Source organism: Ananas comosus, linkage group 9 (genome assembly GCF_001540865.1).
Source record: "Ananas comosus cultivar F153 linkage group 9, ASM154086v1, whole genome shotgun sequence".
Classification (NCBI taxonomy): domain Eukaryota; kingdom Viridiplantae; phylum Streptophyta; class Magnoliopsida; order Poales; family Bromeliaceae; genus Ananas; species Ananas comosus.
Genome location: NC_033629.1, coordinates 10,261,052 through 10,280,757, shown reverse-complemented (window position 1 = coordinate 10,280,757; position 19,706 = coordinate 10,261,052). Strand labels below are relative to the sequence as shown.

Here is a 19,706-nt window from a genome sequence, read left to right as displayed (position 1 = left end):
GAGCTCGGGCCCGACACCGCCCGGCCCGAACCGAATTTGATGTCGGGCTGGGCCGGGCCAATTCCTAGCCCGGGCCAATTCCTAGGCCGTTTCGGCCCGAAAAATGTGGGCCGTGCCGGTCCGGTATATCCCACATTACGCCCTTAGAAAATTGCCTATATACGTCAGAAATATGGGGACCCATCCCCTACTCATTTTCCAAACCAACGAGCTTATATACGTCTGAAATATTTTATTTTTATTTTAAATAGAACCCTCTTGGTTTTTTTTTTTTTATTATTATTCAGAACCACCACCACTATTAGTACTCGTTAAGTCATTTCAGATTAAATGCGAGTTACATTTTAAACACAATTAAAAATAATAAAAATATTTATTTTGCTTCTAATTTAAGAGCAAATAAGAAAAGTTGGTGACAACTTTATCACCCATTTAACAAATTAGTGGAACCAATAATAAAAAGATAATGATGAAACCATAGGACACCAAAGTTGATACACTTTAAATCACATGGTATTGAAGTGAGAAAGTGTGAAACATAGGGATGGTATTTAAAGTTTTCACTGAACTATTTGAAGATGGGGGAGTCCGCTTCAAAAATGCCTAAGGTGTGGGGTCTCTCTACATTTTTACCTTAGTTTCCGTCGCGTCCTGTTTGGCTGTTTCTTCCCAAAACCCCAGCTCTCCGCCGTTTCCCACTAGTACCCGTCCTTTCTCCGCTCCGGTGAGCTTCCACCCCCTCCACCCGATCTCTTCTCCCTCTCCGGTGATCTCCTCTCTTGTCTCCGGCGAGCTTCCACCCTCTACACCCGATATCCTCTCCCTCTCCGGCGATCTCTTCTCCCTGTCTCCTGCGAGCTTCGTCCCCCTCCACCCCATCTCCTTGCCCTCTATGGCGATCTCTTCTCCCGGATGCAGCGAGCTTAGCTCTGTCATCGCGGGTTCCTCCTACACCTCCGCAGATGACGCAAAAAATGCCACATCACCACGTGCGCCACCGGGGCTGTACCACCCCTGGGAATGCTTCGTCCCTTTATCCTTGCATTACAACAGTGGATCCAATTCCAGTGATTAAGACCTATACAAGGTATTGGCTTCTAAATGCTGAATTTTAACTTGAACCCTAATCTCGAGATTTCACCATTAAGGTCGACCCCATGAAGTAGGAGAGCATGATAACATCAGCAGTAGAAGAGCATGATATCATAGCTAATCTGCCCCAGTCGCACGTCCCACGCTCGTTTATTTTTCATGTTATAATCTGTAGTTGATGTCTTTGTTGTTGCAGAACTTTTGCTCAGAGTGATCAAACGCTATCTCAATATCCTCTCTCTGCTATCCAATTTATCTAAGAAGATCGTTCCCTCTACTGCTAAATGACAAATAGTAGCAAAAGGTGATTGTTTTCCCCCTCTATGCACCTACTTCTTCTTCTGAATGCTATGTTAGTTTCATTATTGGTAAAAATGTATGCTTCTTCTACTATAGGCCACTTTAAAATAGACTTTCAACTTTATTTCTTTTGATCGGCACCCTGTTAACTATTAATTATTTTGATTCGAACCTTTTCTAAGTTGAATAAGGTATTCATCAAAATTGATGACTTTCTTAACTATGAATTGCTATGTATTAACAAAATTCCTTTGGTATTTGAAATAATAATTTCTTCTCCTATAGTACGTAAACAATGACTAGAATGAAATACTAGAGTTCAAAGATGTCAAATGTCAAACTTAAAAAGTTGAAAGATCAAAGTGAAAATCGAGCAAACGTTCAGGGATTCGTAGTGCAATTTACTCTTTTGTATTACCAAAAAATTGACTTTAGTGTCTATACCTCTACATCCCTCCTATAAGTTACAATTTCATTATTGCCTCCCCCAAATGCCCTGTAGTATGAAAGGATAGATTAGCTAGGAACACATGATAAGGAAATGCACATCAACGTTCGATAGTAAGGATAAGCGCATCATGCAATCATACTTCTCAAAAGCTAACAAGTATTATGAGATGTGTTTTGTGTAGGGATACAATTTGAATTTCTCAGACACAAATGTTTCATTTAGAACTAGTTGTAGGCTTAGTGGCATTAAGTATGTAGCTCTTTTTGAAGTTTTAAGCTGTGATGCGGTTATTTTATTGTTGTTTTTGTTTTGTAATGTAGTCACATGCAGTGCTGAAGAAGCTATTGTTCTTGAAGTCTTACAATTTATAAAGTTGGTTTGACATATATTAGATAAATATATGATAGGAGGCCAAAGAAACCGAGGAGACCAAGTGTCACCAGCCTCATAGTTTGAGGACCAAACATGCAATTTATCCTCTTGACGTTTTGGGAGTGTTAGGATTGCAACCCATTTTGGGCTGTAATGGTAAAACCCCTCCCATCCAGCCCTTCCCACATTTTTTTTTTCAGTCATCTTATTATTATTTTTTTCCAAGGGTCGTAGGAATTACCGACTTTTTTGGGTAGACTTAGCATTTCTCCTTTCTTGTTCGTCTTCAATTCACCTAGCACTCACTGGCTTGGAGTTCTCTAAAAAGTAGTGATGTGTTGCATCGAGCTGATCAGTGCTGTTGTTGTCGCGCGATGAAAACTTTATGCTCGGGAACATTGTTTGCGTAGGAAAAACCAACTGAAAAGCTTTGTTACTCCTGAAGGAGTTTGGTGATAACAACACAAAATCAAGAATAGCTAAAAAAATTTAATAGCTCAGAATTATTCGGACCTCAAAATGCACTTCTCAAAGTCGATTATACAACAAGCATGTAAATTAGCAATAGGAACAATAAATTAAAAAGAGTCAAAGACAAGTACCTTGCAACAACTACATTTCCATGATCAAGTTAAACAACACTCGGAGGCATAATCATCTTCTCTATACAACAAAGCATAACTAAATCCGCCAAATATTTTGCCAAAGAAAATGATAAATCCACCAAATAAGAATACATAAGAAACTCTCAGCTAAATCTATGTGTATATAGCATATTACATGCAAGAATGTGCATGTATAGAAATATATATATTCAATTTAATCCAATGCATGAAAATTTCCTTATTTGGAAAGTTGAGATAGTGTACAAAGTCATATAAATTGGTGAGATTCTTTTTTAATTTCATTGCAATTTTTTTTATAGGAAGGTGTCGATAAACTCAATTTGAATTAATAGCTTATGATTAAAAAAAATAATAATTAAAGAACATTCTATTTGATCGCAAATTTTTTGTAAAATATTTAAGTACCTTTAACTTTTGATATGACTATCCATAACCAAGCATATTGAAAGGTTACATAGTAATTAAAATCTATATTATCTATGCTCAGGTACTAACTTCCAACTATTATATTGTTCAAAATAACATCCTTGTTTTAACCTATTTGACCTTCCAATGGCCATAATTAAAATTACTAAAATTCACTCTTCGTTAATATATTCTATCTGAAAACAATAGAATACATGCAATTGATTTCAATTCAAACTACAGATTCCAGGAACTTTAATTATATGTGAACTCTTTTGCTTGGAAATGATTGTAGTTGAACATTGGAGATTTAGTATCTATTTTTTTTAGGCAAAGTTAAAAAAAAAAATCTTATATAGAGAATCCACCATTAATTTCAAGGTGTGCTTGTGACAATTGCGTCGTCCCAACTACTAATATTATCGTCAGCCAGGTCCCCTCCCTCATATTTTGCATAAAAAACCCTCTCTCACATGATATTTGCGAAACAAAACCCCAGAGCAACCCGATTCAGTCCGCGGCCAAAAACTGTGTGCAATGAGTTAACTTCGGAAGTCAGTAACTTCACAGTCAGAACTCCGTTTTTAGTGAAACTTGGATCAACGCGTTCGTCTCTGATGTAAATATTCATAGAATCTTTAACTTTTGAACTCCATGAAATAATTTGCTAGAAATTATATTCTGAAGGTAAAGTGATCAGTTTTCTGCAGATAACTGCGCAAGTAGTGTCTACTTTGGAAACCCATAATTTCTCACTCAGAGCTGCGATTTCAACAAAACTTGGTTTCAAAATTCGTAGATAATCTTAGACCTCTCCACTTCCAAAATGCATGGAGACATTTGCATAAAATAACAACGTGAAGGTGAGAAGGTCTGATTCCATAAGTAAACTGCATGTGAAGTTTAACTTTGGAAGACTGTAACTTCGAATTTGTACTGATATTTCAGAAAGTCTTTGATCCACATGTTCATATTCAAGTGAACTTTCGGGCAGTACTTTTCAGTTTTCAAAACTCTAGAAGACCCACATAAAAAGTCAAGCAGAATGCGATCTAAGCATCCGAACTCAAATTTCAAATTTTTTTTTTTCGTGAGTTCCACATTGTGGTCCTGAATCTATGTAATATATACAAAAACCCTACATACGCTTAGATTTTCTTAGAATCGAGCTAGAAGGTCGAAATATACAAGAGTCCCCTGAATTTTATAGCTTTACATTATCAAGAACTTCGGGTTCTACAATTTATTATTCCATTTTCAATTTCGTTCTATTCCGATTCCAGTTCCTATTTTGAACCATTGTGCCTTGTGTCTACTATCCTATTAAGAGGTTAGTAGCCACATTTTCTCTGTCCAGAAGATAATATCTTGATACTATTGATCTGGTAAACAACTGTTTATAAAATGAATAGTTCAAAATAATAATTGCATAAGAAATAATGACTGCAATAGTTGAATTTCAGGCCAAACGAACTAATTTTTTTATTGATAATGAAAAAATTTCTATGAAAACTTCACTTGATATATACTATTCTACACCATTGAATTTATAAACACCTTACATGAGTCATCTAAAATTGTTGATTTTTGATTCTTCATAGTAGTATATCAGTATTAAAACCTTGAGTTTTATATGACAGATGTGCGTACGTATGATAATGTAATTATTTTTAGTTGATGAGTCAAGGTATAACCTAAACACAAACTATTTAATAAAATGTGTTAAGCAGATCAACACGTTTCCGGACCAAACCACTACAAACAAGTTAATAAGTTAGTTAAGCAAATCAATTCATTTGTGGCCCATATCGCTGCAAGATAACCTAAGCATGCTAAATTAGCATCGGGTTTCATGGGTCGTGTCAAAATTGTCACCCTTAGTTCGAGCCAAAAACTTGTGTTCTTCAAATCAAAATCAAAACCAAAGCACTCACAACAAAGCACCGACTAAACCAAAACAAAATTATTGATTTTGTGTTTGGCTTTTAGTTGTTTGCAGTTCTTTGTCAACCCCTATTTTTGTAATAATTCTGTGACTAACTTGTGATTTTACTTTTGTCTAATAAAAAGCAAGCCAAATTCTACAAATTTAAGTTTCTTGGTCTCTGAGGGTCCCTAGTGCTAGTGGGCACTTTGTTTGCAAGGTCACCTTGGTACATTTTTAGATTTTTTGAAGTTTTTTGGTGAAACTGAAAAAATTCGACTACCTCGCGATCAAGTTATCATTTTATGTAAATCTTTCTCTAGTTTTTGGAAACAACAAATTTGATGTGCAAGTAAACTCAAAAACGAACGTCTGAAGTCAAATTTCATGCGCGAAATTATCGGTTTCGAAAATCAGCACATGCGGTTATGTATAGGAAACTGACCACTTCAATTTCAAAATAGAATTTCTAGCAAAATATTTCCAGGAATTCAAACTCTTAAGGATTCTATAAATACTACACTCAGAGATAAATGCGCTGATTCAAGTTTTACCAAAAACAAGGTCCCAAGCGAGAAGTTTTGGGCTTCCAAAGTAAACTCATCATGCATAGTTTTTGGTTGCGGATTGAACCGGATTGCTCGAGTGTTTTGTTCCACAAATATCACGTGAGAGAGTGGCTTTATGCAAATTGATCCGTTGGTGGAGGAAGCAATGTCGCAGCGTCTCCCCGATGGATATTTGAAACCAGATTAAAGAGAAAAAAAGAAAAGAACACAATATTTTTATGTGGAAGAGTCTATATTAATTCTCTCTAAACTGGAGTGACTTTACAAAAGCTAGTAGGGCCTTTATTTATAGCCTTCAGGCCTACAAGAAGATAAGAACAAAATATTTTGAAAATAACAACTTTATCCTTATCCTAATCGAAGTAGTTGGAACTTGGAACCACCTCGATTCTTATCTTAACCGAAGTAGTTTGAAACCACCTCGATCCTTATCCTAACTAGGGTGTAAACGAGCCGAACTCGAGCGAGCTAGACCCAGCTCGAGCTTGGCTCGAATGTTTCAAGGTCGGCTCGTGTTCGGCTCGAGCTTGTGACGAGCTCGAAAACTCCGGCTCGTGATCGGCTCGAAACTTAATCGAGCTGGCTCGTGATCGGCTCGTTAGCTCGATTATATAATGCTACCTTACTCGTAAAAAAACAAAATCATAAGAAAAAAAATCCCTCCCATTCCCCTCAAAAAATTCCCTCCCATTCCACTAAAAAAGAAGCATATCAAATTCTAATTAGAAGCTCAAGAGAAAAAATCCCTCTCATTCCCCTAAAAAAAAAATCATAAGAAAAAAAATAAATTCTAATTAGAAGCTCAAGAGACAAAATCCCTCTCATTCCCCTAAAAAAAATCATAAGAAAAGAAAAAAGATGAAGATCAATTGAATGAACCTGTTGAAAGCGTCGCCGCCGAAGTTCGCTGCCGTGGGTTTGCGAACGGCGAAGAATGCGCTGCCGAGGGTGTGCGAATGGCAAAGGCAACTAGGGTTGTGCGGTGTGGTTGTGTGAAAGACTGAGAGCGAGAGAGAAAGAGAGAGGCGGCTCATGGTTGTGCGGCCTCCAGCCTGTGCCTGTGCAAGACTGAGAGAGAGAGAGAGAGAGAGAGGCGGCTGTGTGAACAAAAAGTGGGAAAAGGTAATTAGGGTTAGAAAGAAAATGTGTGAAATTTATTTCATGGGCTATGGGCCATGAGTGAAAAGAAGAATTCTAAATATAAATGGGCCTATGGATAGACCTCTTTTATAAATAAGTTGAATTTTTTTAAAATAGTTGGGCTAAAAATTTAAAATTAATAATCTATATTATATATTTATAATACAAATATAATTATATATATATAATAAATAAATTATATTAATATAAAATAAATATAATCGAGCTGTTATCGAGCCGAACACGAGCGAGCTGACCCTAGCTCGTGTTTGGCTCGTTTATTAAACGAGCTGAAAAATCCAACTCATGTTGGGCTCGTTTATTAAACAAGCGAGCCGATCTCGAGCTCATTTCGAGCCGAACACAAGCTGGCTTGTGAACAGCGAGCTGGATTGCCACCCCTAATCCTAACCGAAGTAGTTGGAACCACCTCCGCCTTATCAGGAATGGTTGAAACTTATTCGGATGGTTTGATCGTCCCGTATCACAAATTTTGTGCTAGAGGACCTGGCTAGTGACAGTATTGGCATTAGGGACTATCCCACAATTGATGTGGCCCTAAATTTGAAATCAACGGTGGATCTTTCTCTGCCTACTCTTTTTCTCTCTCTTTCTCTCAAGGCGCGAGCTTCCACGATACTACCGCAAGTTATACCTCTTTCTCTCTCTTTTTTCCGCATCAATCTTTCTCTATCTCTTTACAAATCTCTCTCTCTATATGTTTTCTCCTTCCGTGCAATCCTTCTCCTCTCGACCTGAACTGAGCCAAGATCCTCCCTAGCGACACCACCATTCCTCAGCCTCGACATGTGCACCGTCCACGGTGCGTCACACCCTTGGTTGCAGCCCTCTCCCTAGGCCGTGTCGGTTTCCTTGTGAACTACTGCAATCCATCAGCATATTCACACTTTTGCATGCTCTGACCTCAATCCAACATCCCTCGACGGTAACGACCATTTTCTCGAACTCTCTTAATTTTGGATTTTGTTTAATGTGTTGAGTTGTCAAAGTTGTTGTGGTTTTAGGAAATCCGATGATTGTCATATGTTTCTTTTGGGTCGATTCTTATCGAATTTGAATGAGGCTTGCGGCTAGGTATCTTGACGGCCTCGTTTACGTGATATAGGTATTCTTTTTTAGAAAGTAGCTGAACTTCAACCCATGAGCCCTTCGGCGTACCAAAAGTGGCCTAACCTTATGAATTATATGCCGGAGACATCGAGCTCAGACGTGATATTAGTCTGAGATCCTCAAGACCAACAATGGCACAGATTGGGTAAATAAACTAGGTGACTTATTCACTGTTGATGCATTCTTTATTTGAGTAGTTCAGTATTTTACTGTTCATTTTGGTTATTTATATCATACTCTTTTTAGTTAGCTATACTTCACTGTATACTTATTCATCCAGTTGATACACTCTGTTATTATTGCTTTTCGTTGCCCAGTTGGTATTACTCGCCTCTGTCAGCTTGTCGTACCCATTGGGAGACATTTTATACATTTTTCAACCCATCATCCCACCATTTTTGCAGATGATGCTGGGGATGTAGCTCAGGATGTGTCGTGAGAATGAGTAGTTAAGTTATGTGGTCCAGTTTTGACTTTCTTTAGTGCCCGATTAGTTCGGTTGATATTGACTTACTTAAAAACTCTGTCCGTATGGACAAAGAATACTTTGGCATGTGGCAGGTAGGTCGAGACTTGGTCAACCTTTTCGCACACTCTGATTTAGAAAAAGTAAAAAATTGAGCCCTTTTTGGGAAAAATTCCTTTCAAATTAGGCTGAGAGTGTTACAATATTTGATGGCGAGAAATTTATTATGGTTTTTATGAGATACATTCTTTCCAAAATCTATGTAGTGGGAAGACAATGCCACCGATATGAAAGAGATTCTATCCCCTTACTAGATAGACTCTATGAAAGGGGGAAAAAAAAAGAAGAAAATTTATTGTTAAAAGATTTGTGCATTTAATATCCCTTATATCAAAGATATGCATATCCATATCTTATAATGTGCCAATAAATAATTTTAGATTAGAAGTTTGTTAGATTAGAAGTTGTCCATTACAATAATCTTGTGTATATAAAGAGAGGGAGGGTTCCATAGGAGATTGTGTCTTTTCTTATGGCTTCAAAATGGTCCTACGTATTTTGTTTGTTGTGGTTTTGTTTGCACGTTGTTTGTGGAAGAGAGCTTTATTATAAGGGAAGAGAATGGAAGCACCTGAGTCATCTCGTGGATCCTCCAATCTACAACATTCAAGTACTTCAACACTTTTTCTAAACGGCATGACACTTAGGTTTTCAAACTTTAATTCACTGTAATTTATACTTTTTAGATATTTGACACTGTTGCAATCAAGTCTCATGCATGTCTAGTTTAGTTAGCTAAATCATGATGTGTTACTTATATGACAATGATGTAATATCGTAGACATTACCATATCATCAACTATAATACTATTACAACACTATTAGTTAGCAATAAGCCATATTCTGGCAACAAAATTGGATTGTAGGACTTGGTTACAACAATCTAGAAAGCTTAAACATAAAACTACAGTAAATTAAAATTTGAGGACAAACGTGCCACACTTTTATAGTTTTGAGGACCAAAAGCATAACTTATCAGCCTTCTAAGAATTATTGGTTGATGGCACTATAATACTTCAAGGTGGCACATACTTGTTGAAAACTTTGGTGAAGCTTTATTTAATTATATATGAACTTAGTAGCCATCCAATTATATATAAAACCCCTAAATATTTAATTTGGTTAAAGTGTATAAATCAACCTTTTAAAGTTCTGTTCTGTAAATTCTTATCTTAATGATGTTAATCTCTGTTTTTCGCAAAACTTAGTCTTATGTTTGTCCTATATAATAATAGACTTAAGCTACATGTTAGGTTGACATCATATGCATTGCCAATTCCATAGACATTAAGCAATAATTTAATTATTATTTGGTTACCATTTCTGCTATTTTGAAAATTGACCCACATATCATAATCTGACATGATGAAGCTCTCAATCTTTTGCATAATTAATGATTTTTCTTATTGATGTCTACGTTTTGACTTATTCAAATTTGGCTGGCTGTCTAAATGATATTGCCATTTAGAACAAATTAATAGTTTATTATTAATCATTGAACTGCTCTTTATTAGGAGGTGCATAATTTTATCTATCATATTGATAATGCCTAATACTTGCCTTTTCTTTCTTTTCAATTTAGGTAATGATTTATCGTATTGGAATGTCCTACTTAAATGTAAAAAAATTATTAAAAAAATGTCTAATTAGTTTATATTTACAGCTCGAAGGCTATCATAAATTACGAGATTCAAACGAAAGAAATCATTCAAGCGGGTCAGTACACTATAATTCTGTTGTTACGCCACCGGATGACATTCATCACGTAATCATCTTACCTTTTTGTTATTTGTAACTCTAACAACTTCAAGAAATCATATTTCTTTGGAATCAATTCTTCAATAAAGCTTCCTTTGTAATTTCAAGATATGTTTTATTCTTGTACTAGCAGAATAATTTTTTTCATATAATTCGCTTGTTAATATGAATAGTTTTGTGATTGAAGCCTTCTATGCAATTTTAGTATATAAAAGCTTGGTATATAACAGGCAATAGAATGTAAAGCTTATGTGATTTTAAATGTAATAATAGTTGGCTTCCTAAAGTTTCTTTATTATCTGTGATCTTAATAATTTTCCTAATTTTTATTTGCCTTGTTATGACATAATTGACAAGTACAAGTGCTATTATTTAATTCTTTTTTTTCTTTGTAGTTTGCTCATTATGAAACAAAATATGGGGCATATTATGGTACTCGAGCGAAAATAAATTTGTGGGGTCATCCATATCTAAAACGTTTCCAAAGAAGTTCGACTATGCTGTGGGTTCTGAACTTTGATAGTGGTGCCAATGTCATAGAAGCAGGTTTTCATGTATGTAACATAAACTCTTTCCAATAGATAATATAAATCCTTGTTACTCACTAATATCTTAGAAGTAGGATTTCATATATGTAATAATGTAATATAGATTTTTTCGAGCACATAATATAAATCCTTATTGCTTTCTAAAAATGCACAGTTAAAATAAAGATGTGACGTTGATACTACAAAAAATATTTGAATAAAAGTCAAAGATTAAGACTCTCTTGTAAGTATTATGTTTGCACTTTGTTCTTTTTAAGAGCTAGTTTTTTTACCGTCCTCATAGATTATATATTTATCAATTTGTGCTCTTCCATTAGTCTATTATTACTAGTAATCTATTAGAAAAATAACAAAACATGTGATAAAAAAAAAAAGCTCTTCACCTTCATCGCAATCTCGTCCTTTTTTCTTTTCGTCTTTTTCTCTCTTCAACCAATCCATCCAAAATCTGGAGGTGAGGACAAAAAAACAAAGGTGAGTAAATATGGGTTTCTGAATAGAGGGATTCTCCAATATGACAAAGGTATTCAAATCTAACCATTCATTTGGAAAGGATATAATTGATCACATTTACATGAAGAAACTTGATGGGTTACAGATCTAAATTAATCAAAAGGATAATAATGTAAAAGAGTTGGTACCAATTTACCAAATTTGATATTGCCTTATTAATTTTTTTATTCCTTAGGTGATTTTGTTGTTTACTAAATTGGATAGTACCCAATTGATTAAATTGTCAATTAGAGTATAAATTAGATGACAACTGTCAGACCCCGAGCTATAGCAGAAGCTTCTGGATTATGCTATCAGATCTATTGTATGCACGAGGATGCGCTCCACACACACAAAACATGTAACGACTCAGCCCACTAGCAAGAATAACTTGTTGGGCCCAAACCACCGGCCCAAAATTCTTTAGCCCAGTTACTACTATTAGGGTGGAGTTCTCTTATATACCCAATTATAACTCCATTTTCATTCGATGTGGGACTATTGCCAAGATCACCAGGCGATGTGAGAGTTGTCTCGCTAGCCTTTGTCATTCCGGTCCTGACTTAACCCGTCATTCATCGACGCTGGCTTAGTCTATCATTCCGACAGAGCCTGGCTCAGCCAAGACTCATCTCACACTTCCGGCTAGCGAACCAGCTCCGATACTAAATGTAATGACCTAGCCCACAAGTAATAATAACTCATTGGGTCTAAATTATCAGCCAAAAATGCTTAAGCCCAGTTATTATTACTAGAGTAGAGTCCTCTTATATACCCAATTACAATCCTATTTTCATCCGATGTGGGACAATTGGAGTGTCACAAAACATCATAAAATCAACCTATCCAAGTCATGTACAAGAAACAAATAGATGAAAATATGCATTAGAGTCTATATAATACTAGTGACTATAGTTACACCTATACATATAACTATTGTACAACCAAAAATAGACTAAGTACATCATCCATCTCAATATGTACAGCTAACTATACAACAGGGTACAAATCATCCACTAGCACTCGTCCTAGGTAGGAGACACTATCTAGCTTGCGATCCTACCTCCTGATACTGAATGCTCTAAAATCAAAACAACAATAAAAAGGTGTGAGAACTACTGAAAAATAATTTCAGTGGCTACAATCGACAATAGTGACGACCTACACTAGGCATCAATAATATAAAACTAAACTGAATAAATAATCACATAATATAATGAACTGTAAACAAGTACCAACTATCATATCTCTATAAATATTGGAAATTATAAAGGATGTCTCATATGCATCAATGATAACATCTTATACTAAAGGCCACATCCCCCAATCATTACTAGCCGACCTATCAGTCTGGTCTAGCCTGCGCCTCGCCTAGTGGAACAACGAACCATCGCACCTGTACCACTAAGGCTCTTAACTAGGTAGCTCCAACTCTTGTACAACTACTACAGCTCAATCACTTGCATAGCTGCCTCACAGCTTGATCACTCGTACAACTGCCAAGTTTGCCTCCAGAGGACTGTCTTGTTGGGGAGCAACCCCACATGAGTATATAAATATACAGTTGAACTCACTTGGCTCTAACAGACTATAGTCACATGCCCTCATCAACAAGTCACAAGAGCTTTACACAGTTCATATCAACCTTTTAGTTTTCATCTGCCCTTTGGCATTTTCACATACTCACATTTACTAACCTCATGACAATATCACATGTATCGCATGTATCAAAACATAATGCATACTACCACTTAGAGCATTGGTTGTCATTAGCTATAATTCTCAATGTCATACATTATAACCTACTATATCATTATAATGCATGCTCTTGCACTAATCCATTTTACATATCCTTCCTATAGCCATCTAAGATGAACGACAATCTACTGCATGACCCATAGGCCACTATAATTAACCATCTCAAGTAAAATATGCATTTGAAGACATAGCAATTAGTTCGCCGATTTCATACAAATACCTCCCTGACCAATATTCCAATCTGAAGTGCATCAACCTCAGCTCCTACAGCACCACATCAAAACAACTCCACAACCAAAGTCACCCTGAGCAATTCATACAGTTCACATCAACCACTATTCTCAATAACAATTATAATCCATCCCAAAATTACTCTTCTCTATCCTTTAATCCTTCTATTCTTACCTCTGTTGAGTATCAATAGATTGGAACACAATGCAAGTCTTCCTGCAAGCTCTCCTCCTCACTCTTCAACTCCAACTTCAGCTATGTGTACACCAGAAATCAGCAATACGAGCTTTAATTAACTTTAGGGCCTCCAAAACGTAGATTCAAAACTTAAATCCGAAGAAATATAGATGCAAGAGAGGAGAAGAAGGATATTTCTTTACCTGAGAAACGACTATAGAGTAGCTGGAACTGAGAACTTATTTATGAAGGCCTAACAATTGTATTTAGGCCCCTCAAATGTCAAAAACTATCCTCAATGTTTCCTCAGTGCGAAACATGATTCAAGCACCCAGGATCATTTTTCAGGCGTCCGAAACCTCATTAGTATAGCCAACCCCCTCCTTTCTGGCGCCGGGACATCAAGTAAGCGTCTGAAACCTAATTAACAACTTCCAGCTCAGATCTTTCAAGTGGTTGGAACTACCCTTCGGGCATCCGAAACCTACATAGTAGGTCACCTGCTCATTGCTTCACACTCTATAAGGACCGACTCTAAGATTCGTCCCAACCTGTACTCAACTTGGCTCTTGCCGGCAAAATTGTTGTGCACACCATCGGCGTAAAAGTCTATGGCGGTGAAAACATCGCGCATGCCCTCTTATGGTCTATACCTTCAAAGGGGCTTTGCTTGTGGGGTCATGACTGCCTGTGAGCAAAGCTCAACGAGTTATTGTGTCATGCCCTGGGGCTCTTTTGTAGAACCTTATGTAAGGAAAACAACCAAAAACATAGTTTTTTTTTAGAAAAAAACTAAAAAACTACCCCAAACTTGCATAGATCTGCCAGAGGATAGTCCTATCCGAACGGATAGAGTTTTTCCTGTGCATGCACGACATAGAAATCAGAGTACAACATTTAATCCTAGCATCAATTACAACAGTAACAACAACGACGACAACAGGGAGATAATCAACTGACAAATGAATGAAAAATAGATATTGCATAGAGATAATAATACTAAAAACTGAAATTGAAAGAAGCTACATGCAAATGCCAGAAACACCAATCCACAACCACTAACATAAGTGATAACTATATAACAAGAGTCTGAAATGAAAAGGGCAAAACTGAAACTTAAAGCTACAGCCAAGGGGACTCTTGACTCTTCTATCTAATAGTACACATGCATCGTCTGAAGCTCACCTCCAGTGTCATCTGTGGAAAATAGAGGATGAGAAATATATGTACATATTTCTTAGTAGGTACTACAAGCCATTGAAGGCAAGCCACAGTCAACAAGAAAGAGCGATAAAATAAATACGACAGGTATAGCTGATACAGTAGCAAAAAATAAAGTAGGAAAAGAAGTATACAACCAAATATTTGAAATAATACTGCTACTGTAATAAAGATAAATAAATGTATATATGCATCAACCAAACAAACAGTCCAATATACAAACCCGATCCAAATACCACAATGTTGGTCTAAAGATCTCAGGCAATGCCACACACGTGCTCAGTCACGGCATAAAACCCCACTGCAAAAATGCTGCATAGGGCTCACTGGTCGACACACAACCACTTTTCCAGAAAAAAAAGTATCGCTACGGTGGCCAAACCATTGGTAAAGGTGAAGTTCTCCATGAGCAGCAGCGATAGATGTTCTATGCTCAATAGCCAAACCGATGACAAATTAACGAAAAAGGTAACCAGATAGTCCTTCGACTAGTAAGGTCAAACAAATGTCACAACAATAATAGTATAACAAGTAATGAAATATCTACTGCTCTACAACTCAATTATAATCTATATAATGTATCAACTGAAGTAGAGGAACTACGATGATAAATCAAGTAGTGCAAAAGAAATACTCAATCATACAGGAGAATAGAGAGATAAGGGAAAGTAATCGTGTAGACACCATTTTACCGACTTCGACCTCGAAAACAAAACTGAGTCCGCGACTCGGTTGATGCTTCTAAACATCATCCGCACCTAAAAAAGATCCCACAAAGTCACAATTAGCTTCATAACCCAAATCAACAGCAAAGTGACACAAAGTCAGCAAACCACTAAACGAAACGATCGGGTGGTCGGTTCTACTTACCGATTCCCGAAAACAGTCGAAATTCGTGAAAATTCACCGAACACACTTCTACAACCCATGAAGCACATTAAAAAATATGCCATTTGTCTCCATAGCCCATATGTTGTCCCGAAATACACCAATTTCAGTGTCTGAGCAGTCGCATGCGAAATATAAGCTAAAAAGGGGTTGTAGTTGGAAATAGGCCACAACGTGTCTCCAGAAGTGCGAACTTCGGCAGCGGAATCCAGCATGACTCTCCCATTATCTCCGAATACTCAATATAGCGAGAACCAAAGAATCAAGAAAGCTCAGCAACAAAAAAAGGCAGCCACAATGATGTTTTCGCAAATTTCAAACCAAAATCGCATATTATCGACCAATTTTTGTGATTATCGCATCGGAAGTCTCATTCGAGCTTTCAAATGATTTTTGCACGTAGTACAATTAGTCGAAGTACACGAGTAATGAATGCTGTCCAAGCCAACCAGTAATGCACAATTGCACAAAAACCCTATTATTTCATATAATTGAAGCATTACTATAGAAATTGAAGTTTAGACTTTCTACTGACGATTCCACAATATGGAAGTCGACCAATGGCACAAACAGGTGGGCAGAGATGTCTCGGACACCGTGCTCATGGTCCGAAGCGCCAACAGCTGCCTACAACACAGTCAAAGCAACTTTTTTTCCGAAATGAGAAGTCCATGGGAGCGCTGCAGTCCAACCAACTATTGGGGGTCGATGGACCATAACAAAGGGAAGCACAGCGATGGAGGAGCACCTGGAATGGTGGTGCTTCACAAAGGCGGGGTCACTGGTAACAGCGTTAGCTGGAAAACTAGGATCGAGCTCAAGCAAAGCCCAACCACAGCGGTCGATCACCTGGCTTACAACAAATCTTGGCCATTCCCTCAAAAAATAAACTATAAGGATTTGGTTGATGTATAGAAGAATCCCTCTTTTGAATAATAAAACAGCATGTCATAATATTCCCATAATCCTAATTTTAAACTAATTGACTATTGTCATTGCTAATAATTATTTATAATTTTTTTTTTTCTTGCAAATCGCATATTTCTACTAATATGGATATTTATACCAATTATTGTTTATCACAATTTTTAAAAAATAGGTTAATTGTTTTTTATTTTCTCAGTAGTAGTTTTCTAAAGATATTGATAGCCTATAATTTATTAGTGTGATTTTAAACATGCCACATGACAGGTATTTCCCGGATTATATCAAGACAGCAAGCTTCATTTCTTCGTATTTTGGACTGTGAGTATAAAATTTTTTTTTAGGTTGAATAGCGCCAACAGTTCTTGAACTATAAGGTGGGTGGCATTTAAGTACCCAAATTTTCATTTTCGCTTTGCATTAGGAATGTTGCAATCAAGCCTTGTCATTAAGCTTCGATGATGGAATGATGGTGTGGTAGTGTCATAAGATCCAAATAATTGCTACACCATCAATGACAACCATCAAGACGATATGGTAACTGTGTGGCATTCTAGTGGTTGATTTAACATCACAACATTATTAAGAGAAAGAGCTAAAGAGAATAGATAATTTTTTGTTTGCATCAGGAGTGCAAAATAAGTAAACGCATAAGTTGAATTTATTTGATGGATGAGAAATATGTATCTAGATATCATGTAACAAAAAAGAAAATTTATTTGGTGCGCCAAATCATCTACTGCATAAGAAACATGCATGTTAGCCTTCTCAATACTATAGGTCATGTCCAACAATGGATTATGTTATGGTCTAAAGACCTTATTTATATATTGTTGTACCAATGGTATGGTGCACCTGGTGCAAGCGGTAAATTGTTCCTTCTAATTTTTATTATAATAATGTGATGCTTATATATGGCAATAATTGGGCAATGACAAGAATGAATGAACGATATGTTGCTATGTCAACATAGCAATTACGGTTAATGAGACTAAGCCAACTAGAATGCTATGTCGTTAGATGTAAATATCATGTTTGTGTTTTGTCATCAAGCTCGACAGTTGGGCTTGATTGTAATAATTCTTAAATTTTGAGCTAAAAAATAAAATAAATTAAAATTTATGGACTCAAGTACTGCTTTTATCTTAATTTGAAGACGAGATCTAATTCGCATTTACCTTTTTTTTTTGTAGGCAGATGGCTATCAATCAACTGGTTGTTATAATCTTCAATGTAAAGGTTTTAAAATGATTAACTGGAATATACTTACACCAGGGGACATAATTGATAATGTATCTACTTACAATGGCCAACAATATTATATCACACTTAGCATAAAAAAGGTTAAAGAAATTTTCTTTCATTTAATATTTCTAATAATTTTATTTGATAATACTGAATTCTGGTATCATTTACTAGAAATAGATGAGATAGTCATTTCTATAATTTGGCATACTTCTAAAATGGTTAAATGCGGAAAATTCCTTAGAAATATGTGCTTTTTCTGCTTTTCCCTCCTTTTTTTTAAAACTTCTATTTTTCTTCCCTTCAAATTTAAAGTTGTAGTATTTAGTCCAGCACCATTACTATTTTGTCATTATTCAAGGCATAAATTATGTGGTTAATTGAGTAATTTACTAAAATATCCATTCTATCCTTGGAAATGGTGAGAATACATAATAATCTTTTGTTTTCGATCATATTAGAAAACTTTATGAAAATAATCCCCTCGATTTACTAATTAACTGTTCTTTTTTACTCATTTCTAAGGATAAAATAAGTATATCAGTAGTTACCATGCAATTTATGTGCAGAACAGTGACAAAGTAGTAATAGTGCAAAATTAAGTGCTACAATTTTAAATTTCGCTGGACAATATAGAGGTTTTTAAAAGATACGGTGTAAAATATAAAACGGATACTTATCAAGGAATTTTTGGCACTTAGTCTTTAAAAATTTTGTGTATGAAAATATCCATTATTCTATTTATTTGCATTTATAGTTGCTAAACTATTAGGAGGAGCTTATATAATGATGTCAATGCGATAGTTTATGATAAAACATTAGACAGTTTAAGGTGAAAGGTACTAACTTGATAAAGTTCACAAACCCATCTCAAAATGGTTTGCAGTTCAAGTAAGGTCAATACATTGTTAGCCACTGTTTGTTATTCTTTTCAATTGATATTTTATTCATGAAGGTATTAGACAGATTAGCAGTTCTCAAGTTATCCACATTTGGTTTTTTTATTTCGTACATTTAAAGCAGTTTCAAATGTGTTTCTGTTGAAAGAAATAAAATACTCTGACATTTTGGTTGTTTATTCACCTCTAATAAAGGTTTTTAAACTATACAATAAATGCATAATATGGTGATTTGTATTTTGAGCTAGTAATGTATTGTTGTGCTGTGACTAGCTAGTAGTAATAACTAGCAGTCCCTTCAGATTTTCGCATGCATTAAAAGATTTATATGTTATTTGAAATTACTCATTAAAATATACTTTTTAATCTTTTCTTATGTTTGGTATGTAGCAGGATCCTCACACCGGCGACTGGTGGTTATATAGAGAAGATTTAGCCATGCCCCAAGTAATAGGATATTGGCCGAAGTCACTTTTTACAACTTTAGCTGATAGTGCAACTTTGATCAGATGGGGTGGATTTGTCACCTATTCGCAGAAAGAAACAGGTCCTCCAATGGGCAGCGGGCATTATCCTGATGAATTAGAACAAAAAGCAGCATATATCAAAAATATCGAGCTTTTTAACTCAGATGGCAAATCCTGTGACCTTATTGACGGCATGCAATCTGCATATACTGATGCGAGAAAATGCTACAAAGTTTCTGCACTTGTCGACTCAAGCAAGTTCGGATTACATGATGGATTTTTATTTTATTTTGGCGGGCCGCCAGGTTGTACTAAATGATAGCAACTATTAGCATAATTGTCAAATAAAATACTAAGTTTCTAAGTTGTCAGCTGCGGCTGTACCTGTCCTACAACCATTCTAAGTGCTATATCGAATTGCAATTACTCCTTTTGTTGAGAATTCCTAAAGTTTAATTAACAATTTATCTTGCCTTTAATTTTTTTTTTTTCTAACTCAGGAATATTGTGGTCTATGCTTAGAACCTCTTCAGTATTTGGTAAATTATGTAAATTTCTTAAT

General features: G+C 35.9%; 1 protein-coding gene across 10 annotated transcripts; it reads left to right on the top strand.

The window, feature by feature from the left end:
• On the top strand, positions 663-19,626 carry LOC109715510. 10 transcript variants are annotated; one of them, XM_020240558.1, is made up of 6 exons: positions 663-1,087; positions 1,289-1,396; positions 10,200-10,301; positions 16,801-16,854; positions 17,727-17,766; positions 19,071-19,626. In XM_020240558.1, exons 2-6 carry the CDS (start codon positions 1,377-1,379, stop codon positions 19,461-19,463), a joined length of 609 nt encoding a protein of 202 aa, XP_020096147.1. In that variant the 5' UTR covers positions 663-1,087; positions 1,289-1,376; the 3' UTR covers positions 19,464-19,626. The 10 variants fall into 10 exon arrangements, with proteins under 10 accessions (XP_020096147.1, XP_020096149.1, XP_020096146.1 ...); XM_020240559.1 differs by lacking the exon at positions 663-1,087 and adding an exon at positions 8,006-8,155 and having other exon boundaries at positions 1,312-1,396; XM_020240555.1 differs by lacking the exon at positions 663-1,087 and adding an exon at positions 10,690-10,848 and having other exon boundaries at positions 1,380-1,396; positions 17,727-17,876.